This window comes from Rhodamnia argentea, chromosome 1 (genome assembly GCF_020921035.1).
Source record: "Rhodamnia argentea isolate NSW1041297 chromosome 1, ASM2092103v1, whole genome shotgun sequence".
NCBI lineage: Eukaryota > Viridiplantae > Streptophyta > Magnoliopsida > Myrtales > Myrtaceae > Rhodamnia > Rhodamnia argentea.
In genome coordinates this window covers 3,961,429-3,970,078 of record NC_063150.1, presented here as the reverse complement: position 1 = coordinate 3,970,078, position 8,650 = coordinate 3,961,429, and the positions used below count along the sequence as shown (strand labels likewise).

The 8,650-nt window shown below is 39.8% G+C and overlaps 2 protein-coding genes across 2 annotated transcripts; both read left to right on the top strand.

The window, feature by feature from the left end:
- LOC115748769 (anaphase-promoting complex subunit 13-like) lies at positions 1-1,988 on the top strand. The gene is made up of 4 exons (XM_030685384.2): positions 1-150; positions 495-597; positions 735-788; positions 1,694-1,988. Exons 2-4 carry the CDS (start codon positions 522-524, stop codon positions 1,750-1,752), a joined length of 189 nt encoding a protein of 62 aa, XP_030541244.1. The 5' UTR covers positions 1-150; positions 495-521; the 3' UTR covers positions 1,753-1,988.
- Positions 1,989-5,303: 3,315 nt separating this feature from the next.
- On the top strand, positions 5,304-8,518 carry LOC115748737 (N-acetylglucosaminyl-phosphatidylinositol de-N-acetylase-like). Its single transcript, XM_030685343.2, has 11 exons — positions 5,304-5,488; positions 5,593-5,698; positions 5,779-5,839; positions 6,207-6,277; positions 6,634-6,698; positions 6,769-6,813; positions 6,907-6,987; positions 7,223-7,290; positions 7,634-7,682; positions 8,040-8,200; positions 8,357-8,518. The coding sequence occupies exons 2-11, from the start codon at positions 5,608-5,610 to the stop codon at positions 8,463-8,465; spliced, it is 801 nt and encodes a 266-aa protein (XP_030541203.1). The 5' UTR covers positions 5,304-5,488; positions 5,593-5,607; the 3' UTR covers positions 8,466-8,518.
- The last annotated feature ends 132 nt before the right edge of the window (positions 8,519-8,650 follow it).

Genomic DNA, 8,650 nt, shown 5'->3' with positions numbered 1-8,650 from the left:
CCATTTATTCAGTAAGCCCATGGGCCCAAATCCACAGTATCCCCCAGTTGTGTTCCTCATCTGTTCGCTCGATGGAGGGAGCTAAGGTTCAAATTTTTTTCGTTCGGGTTCGAGGGTTGCGCTTGGAGTTGATTCATCTTCTACTTCTGGGTAAGCCATTCTTCGCCGCTTGGATTCAAATGACTGAATCGGAACGATGTTTTGACTTTTTGCTTTAAAGGGTACTCATGTCTGTTCGCCGCTGCGGGCCCTTCCTTCTCTGCCTGGGCATTGCATCTAACATGTTCGACGTTTTGTCCCGCTGGGTTTCACTCAAAAGGAGAGGGGTTTTTGTTAGTTTTGGGTGAAATTTCTGCTAACTGCCTCGATGAAACAGATGGAGAAGTGGGGAAGTGGAACTTGTGATGATTAACCTTGAGAGGGTTGAGTTCAGACCTCAGAAAAAAAAAAATGAAATTGACCATCTCCATTGCTGGGCTTGTACATTTTTGCAGGGTAGTGGTAGAATTGAAGGGAAAAACATGGCAGAATTAAGCATGGGTATACTCGTGGATATCGTGGATGAGGAATGGATGAGAGACACTCTGCCTGACGATGGTATTCTGCTTTCCACTCCCTTCACTTTCATGATTTTGCTCTCACTTTGCACCCACTTGGTAAATGAATATGTACCGCTGCTTTGTTAAGGATTCAATGTCTGAATTGGTCTCCACATGATTGCGGTGCTGTTGCAGATCTTCCCTTGCCCCCTGTGTTGCTTGTTCGAAATGAAGATGTTGAAGATTCGAGTATGTATTCGATCACTTGTTTGTACTGATCTTTGCAAAATTCATCATGTATTCTTATCCTCTGATGCTCGATCTGATAGTAAGTCTTCACTTTGTTATTAATTGTTTGTATAGATGCCACATGCTTTTTGTTCAATGAAGAGACCAACCAACATCGTAAGCGAATTACAACACTCTAGTTTAGATGCTACATGCTTGCTATTCAATGAAGAGACCAACAACATTGGAAAAAATGAATTATGACACTCCAGTTTTGACTGAGCTGGTTATTGGAGTTTCTCTATCTATCTGTTGCACTCTGCAGAGAGCTTCTTTCATCCTTCTGCTTTTACATTGAGTGAGTCCACTGTCACTCTTGTTGATTATAGTGATGCATCATTGTTTGGCCATTGAGCGAATAAGCTTGAGGCTAGAGAATTCCTTCCTTTGTACAGAATTGACATGAACATGTATAAATTAATTTAACTGTGAGGATTGTGCAATAAATTCCCTGAGCCTTTTTAGCCAATTGTTTGTTCTTATGAAGATCACAATTCTAACAATCATAACGAAGTCCCCAGTATTAAGGTGGTGCTGCTGTGAGTATTTTGATATCTTTAGTTGGTTGAAGCAGAGACAAGTGAACATGTACATGATGCGTAGGAATTGTTTGATGCTAACTTTGCTAAAGCATAGATAGAAGAACATGTAGAAGCGGTTGCTTTGTACGTTTTTCCTGAACATTTTCTCATGCGCGGTTTTTGATAGATAAGTTTATGCTCCTCATTTATGGTCTTGGCATATTTAGTGCTTTGACCAGTGTTATGCTTTGTCAGAAGACATGGATGATGACACTAGATACAATGCTTGCTGCATATTCTTATGAATTGACTGGCTAGTTATAGACTGTTTGCTGCATAATCCAGATCAGGAGACTAAACAAGCTGATGGAGATTCTTGGCATGATCTTGCTTTAAACGCCTAGTGAAGTATTACTGAGAGGCGGGTGGTTGATCCTTGAAACGATGTTTGGGTGCTGGATTTTTGTTATCTTAGCGACATGACTTTCTTGTGATGATGTTTCTTTATGTGTAGTTAAGCACTAAAGCGACCTATCTCTTCATTTTCAACTTGTGCGCAAGTGTTAATACAGAGTACTCGAGTGGCAGCCGAGAATCAGGTCCACCTAAGAGTGGGAGGAGTAAGGGTACAGAATCCGAAGAAAAAAGAAAGGTTTTAGTCGGGTTCGAGTCATCAAATCCCTGTTGCTAGACGTTTGAATTGCTGCAGTGTTCGACCGTAGATTACACACGGTCTGGCTAATTCGTAAGTCCATTAATTTGCTTCCAAACACCATTTGAATTTACAGCAAAAAGGCTTGCCATGCTCGTGCTGGTGTGATAAGCAGAGAATCATCATTTGGTCCGAAAGTCATCCGGACAAGTGGGAACTTGCATTCCCGGTTCAAAAGGTTGATTGAAACTTAGACAATGGCGCTGGTAGCACAGAAGTTTGAAAATGTATCCGTGACCGATCCTCGTGCAATATGCAGTTGTCCTACCGTTGATGCAAAATCAGTGGCAAATTATTTGCTTAATTTAAACATCTACAAACCACAATTATAGAAGTTAGTTTTCGAAAGAGTAGTTAGTAGTGCATACATTACCACTCTGCCTGAATTTTTACGATTGTTATCTACGATAGAATAGCAAATACAAATGCATACGGAGCATTACTAACTTGCATAGGCATTTAACAACTTATTTAACTTTTTATAGGCTGTCATTTAGCAAATTACTAAGATCCGTGAGAAAGTTGCAAAGTTGCCGGTTTTTCGCCGTGATACTATTGTGGTCCATGAAAAAGTTAATAATTTCGATGAAATGTGTCAATCTTTTTTCCAGTACGGGTAAGTCCAACTCGATTCTATGGATATGATATTTAATTCTCCGTTAATGCCGCGCTTCGGGTGATGGACTTCTTCATAGGACTGTCAAAATGGATGAAAAAATTATATTGTAAATCATGTTTATGGAAGCGAGTCATAAATTGATTAGCTTAAATTTAAAATATGGATTTGAGTTCTAAAGAAAAAAGGCCAACAAAGATGGACTTTAAAGAGTTATTTTTTTTTTTTGGTCGGATAATAAAGAGTAAATTTTTTTTGGTCGAAATAGAGAGTTGTTTTTTTTGTTTGTCTAAAAATGAAGAGTTAAGGCTTTTTTTTTTTTGGTAGAATAAAGAGTTAATTTTTTTTTTGGTAAAAAAAAATAAAGAGTTAATTTTTTTTTTTGGTCAAAAATAGAGAGAGAAAGTTCACAAGCCCACTTTCAACCCAAATGGGAAAACGAGCGTGAGTCCCCCCCGATCGGACGATCTTCACCTGGCAAGGCTACGCTCATGACTCCCGTCTCTCTCTCTCTTGTCCTGTTTGTTGGATGATCAGTGCTGCCTATTTCAGGCGAACAATCGTCACTCGAAGGTACATCTCGTGATTGCGTCCTCATGCCTGCGTCAAGCTTTCTCATCGTTTTTGTTTCCGAGTCGTTCGTTTCCCTCGCTGATTTGGGCATTTTCAGTTGCGATGCTCCTTACCCAATTGAATGCCGGATTACTGTTGTGATTCGAGTATACTTTGATGTGCGCAGAAGCACTTTGAAGGAGGCTTGGCTTCAATCTCTGTTCCATTGTAGATTCTTACGCAATCTGATTGGCTTCTGGAAACCGTCTTGTGATCTCCAGTTTCTACGTCGTTTTGGCTTGCAAAGTTGAAAGCACCCCCTTTCTTTCGCTCGTCTGCCGTGTCCTTTCCCTTTTGATCGTGCGATTCTTGATTTTGAACGGCGGTTGCGTTGATTAGTCACAACCTGCTCGACGATATTCTCACGAGAGCGAATCCCGTGAGGTTTTGAATTTTATGCGTCCCCGTGAAGTTTCCTAGCAAAGTTGTCATTGTTTTGACTTGGAGATGACTTTTTGTGCCTTTGGGACCCAGTTGGATGAATTAGCATATTTTGAGTTGATCATCACAAGGGGTTGCGACTTGCGAGTGGTTAAAGATTGTGTGCACAAATTGAGGACTCCAGATTATCTGGAGTTCGAGCATTTGAAGCTACTCAAACTGAAGCTCTCTCTTTTGTGAAGGCAGAGCTTGTCCGGGGTTGCTCTTGTTTCACCAGAAAACATTCTTGTCCGATACTCCACCGACAACGAACTTGGCGCATGTTAGTAGAGTTCTTTATTAGTATTTTAATTTATAGATTTTTTTTACCTTCTTTTATTTTATTTGCTAATTTATTTTTATTTTTTTAGTTTGATGTAGAAGTTTTTATCCAAATAACATATAAAAGTTGGTTAAATCCGTGGTTATGGGTTTTTCTAGATTGGGCTAAATATTAACATGTTATGGGTAGGGGTTTGGAGTACGAGTCGAGTTATTAAATTCACATTATATGGAATAGGTTAAATGGATCGAATGGGTTAGACCATTTTCGAGGCGACCTAATTCATCCATTTGATGGCCTTACTTTCTCACGATAGCTAAGAAACGATACTTTTAAGTGGTCCAATCAGTCTAAGGTAATCCGTAGATTAGGAATCGAGTGGGGGAAGTGAGCTCTACACGAAACTCTAAATGCCGCCCTGCCGCTTAGGGGATGGGATACTTTTTCCTTTTCGTCTAATTCGAGAGCTGGATCTTCTCGAAGATCAGCTTACTAAGCTTTTTCAGCAAGGCAAAAAAGGCCTTTACTATTTTACATAACCTAAAACGCCCTTTTTGATGGTTATAAATACTAAACGAGAACCGTACTAAATACCCTCAAGTTTATTTCTAAAAAAAGCAGTTCGACATGTTTTTTTTTTTTTATGTATTTTGCATTTCATATTTTATGGGCTACTGTTTTGTACACAAGCACGAAGATTAGGAGAAATATTCTCTCTATAGTAAGTGATCACATTTTCTTCTTATTTTCATCTTTAGAAACTACATACATTATGTTAATAACTGAATTTTATCTCTGCAACTCAGCTAATGGAAAAAAGAATTATCACATCCAATACTAATCCCTACATAAAAAAATAAAATTCACTCATTTTTAGTCTACAAGTCCATTTTTCGCCTGACGAGTTGTTAATTTCTTTTTGCTCTCTTTTTCCCTACAAAAATCTATTGCAATATCAGCAGCCTCGGCAATTTTCAACTTTTCACGAACAATGTCAAGAACGTGTGATCAGTTATCGAATTAAAAGCCCAGCCCATGTCTCATTGAACCCATAGGCCCAAATCGACATGATGCCCGACCCGAGTTCTGTTCCTCGTCTGTTCGCTTGAGTGAGGCGAGGCACGATCGGGAATTCGATCGGAGTCCAATTGTCTGAGGTACTCAGCTTTCTTCTTTCGCCGTTCATTTTGCACCGCCGGCGCTGTTCTCCGGAGAGATTCGCGTTTTTTCTCTGGTCGGCGATGGGTTGATGTCGATTGGTGCTTGATTTCTTCTCCGGCGATGGGTTGATGTCGATTGGTGCTTGATGTCACTGGTCGAATACGATCGTCGGAGACAAATCTGCAGCCGTGCCAAACCTGATCCTGCCCACCCAATTTGCCACCTCTGAGGTGCCAGTCGTGCCAGCATTAATCCACTAATGGTCATCCTGATTCTGAACTAGTTTGCTTGGTTGAAGATCGAGTTTTTATCTGTTCCCAGTGCTTCATTTTCACGGTTGGTTCTACATTTGTCCCTTCTCTTTCATTACTGGATGATGGGTGACTCTTTCAGCTTGATTTTGCTGGTTGTTTTAACGACATATGTACTTTTTTTTGCAGGCACAAGCTGACATCATGTGGCTCTTGACTTTTGCATCACTATTCTTTGTATGGTTTGCATCTTTGATAGCATACTTCCCCAGGAAACCTGCGTTTCTGATTAGTGGTTGGTGATCCAGGTCATGACTTGTCTTCTTGTCGAGTCATCTGTTGTTTTGTTTGTAATCGTTTTGTGGTAATAATCAGGCGAAAATGCTAACAAGCGCAATGTCTTGCTGGTTATAGCCCACCCTGACGACGAGTCCATGTAAGATTTTCCTTTGAATGTTTTCAAACCGAAAAGCAAAGCTGATTTTATCGTATATTGTCCTGTTAATCGTTCTGGATACATCCATGTCGGAGGCTCTGAGTTCAAGATTGTATACTATAGTGTCTTTTGTGAGCTGTGAAAATTACTCGTGTATCTTAGCAATTTCCATTTATGGAAAAATGTATTCATGGTTTTCATTTTTATGACTACACTATAGTTGTCCACAATCCAACGTGTTTAAATGGAAAAATGCTCATTATTTTATCTGTAAAATATTGAAATGCTCTCTCTCTCTCTCTCTCTCTCTCTCTCTCTCTCTCCCTCTCTCTCTGTATTGAAGATTTTCTGGATGATTCAATTGCAGGTTTTTCTCGCCAACAATAAGTTATCTCACTTCAAGGGGACATAACCTTCATATTTTATGCTTGTCAGTTGGTAATGTGATAGTTTCGTCATGTTATTGCATTAGGATTTTTCCAAAGCCCTTCTCTTCTTCACTCAAAGAGGCAATGCACCTGGTACTTGAGAGCAATATTAGTATGATCTTAGCAAAAAATAAGTTATTGGATCAGAATTTCATGCATCAGACCGCGAGCTTCCAAATGTTTTGCTAATTGTTTCAGTGATGTTGTTTTGTGTCATCTCATCGCGTGATAACTTGGGGAGTAAAAGGTTTCTAGCACATCTTCTCATGGTGCCTTTTTCTCAAGGATCTCCTTAGAACAGTTGTATCTTTACTCTGTGATTTATTGTGCATGTGCTTCTCTTGCTTAGCTTCATTTGCTTTTAAGGTGACGCTGATGGCAAAGGAAATATAAGAAAAGAAGAGCTTTACGAAGCTTGTGTGACTCTCAAGGTGATTTTCAGAACTTGTTCATATATTGTGTCCACATTTTTGACTGTCGAATGTGGAATCTTGTATGAAGGTTCCACGCCAACAAGTTAAAGTCGTGGACCATCCAGATTTGCAGGTACTACCTGATCAGTGAAGTCTATTATTGTCTATATTCATGTTATTAGAAATGTCGGCTTGACTTATCTTTAACTTTATCTATAATCTCTAGGATGGGTTTGGCAACAAATGGAATCACAACTTATTATCCAAGATCATAGAACAGGAAGTTCTTGATTGTGGCATTCATGTGGTAAGATATTGACTGAAAGTAGGCACTTTAATTAATCTTTCTGAAGTTAGATGCTCTTCGCCCTGTTTCTTTATTGGCCTTTGGTAATTAATTCTGGTAGTCGTGAAATTTCTTCATTTGTGTTGTATGCATTGAGCATCTTTATCCACTATGTCAAATTGAGAATTCTAGTTGCTCTGGTAACATGGTGATTGACGTTGTTTATAGGATGATACTCATCAAATGAGCTTCTCAGGTTATCACTTTTGATGACTATGGTATTTCGGGCCATTGCAACCATCGTGATGTGCATTATGGGGTTCGGTTAGTGAAACGTTTCATCTATTGTCTTTCCCTATCTGTTGCATCTTATAAATTTTCCAGAGATGTCCTTTATGCATGTGAGGTAACTTTAATATGATCAACATGTAACAGTACTAACGCACTGTATAATCTCCCTACCTCCCTCCCTCCCTCAGTGCTTTTCTTAATGCAATCTATGAATTAAGCATTGTCTATGGCTTATCACTCACCTTGCCACTTGACATTGGTTGTCCACTGCTAATGGGGGATTGACCTGTTCCAGCCGCAATTCTTTACCCATGGCGCGCCTAAATTGTTTATAAGTAACCTTATTCTTCTTTTCATGGCATTCTGGTGTGAGCAGGAAGCTCCTTCAAGAGACGGCGCGAAGAGATATTGAGGCCTGGGAACTTGTATGTTTTCTTTCCCTTGCTATGTCTTACCTTTATTTCTCGCTATCACAAGCTTTGGTCTGAAAGCCTGTTGTTGTAAAACAGTTCAACCTTTGGAATTCAGCTTCGTAGACTCTTTGACTATAGATTTACTAGTTGTTCTCTCTGTTCCGCAATTCAAATGATAGTTTTTCTTACTTTCTTTTTTTGGGGGTCAAATTTTCTTACTTTATTATGGATAATTTTGTTAGGTTGATGTGATATCCTCGGTCTGCGAGATTATGATCCAGCTGCCAAATGTTGAATGATTGTTATATTTCTGTCTTGGATATGATGTACTGTGTTGTATGTTATCTCGATATCCTTGGTGTTTTGCAGTTAAGTACCAACCTCTTACGCAAGTATAGTGGACCAGTTGATTTTTGGATATCCATGTTGTTTGCCTCGCGTAGCCCCACTGGGACGGTGCATTGCTTAATGAATGAGAATCCTCGCAGGAGCTTCATTGCTATGTCGCAACACTCGAGTCAATGGGTTTGGTATGTGTCCTGCCCTGTACCGACTTCAAAATTGTTCTGAAGATTTCTCCTCTCCTCTTTTACTCCTTGTTCTACAAGTTTTCCTCGAGTTCGAGCAAATCTTGGCGAAGGATTTCTTTCCTTCAAGTGGATAAGCTATGCTTCTTGGCATTGTAGGTTTCGCAAGCTTTTCGTTTCCTTCTCTAGCTACACATACGTGAACACGCTAAGAAGCATCGACAGATCGGAGCAAGTGCAACGAAAGGGCAACCATCAAGAGCTGTAGCATTGTATTTTCAAATGTTTTAGGCATTTTGCTGATGCTGAGGTTCTCCGAACACCGCTCGCTCTACAATTTCTTGGGATTGTTCATGATGAATGTCCTGTTTCGAGCTTGCTTTTCGGATAAGTTTGTTGCGGAGGCGACGTCAACGGTTTTGCTGATCACTCTGAACCTGTGTGATCTGTCTG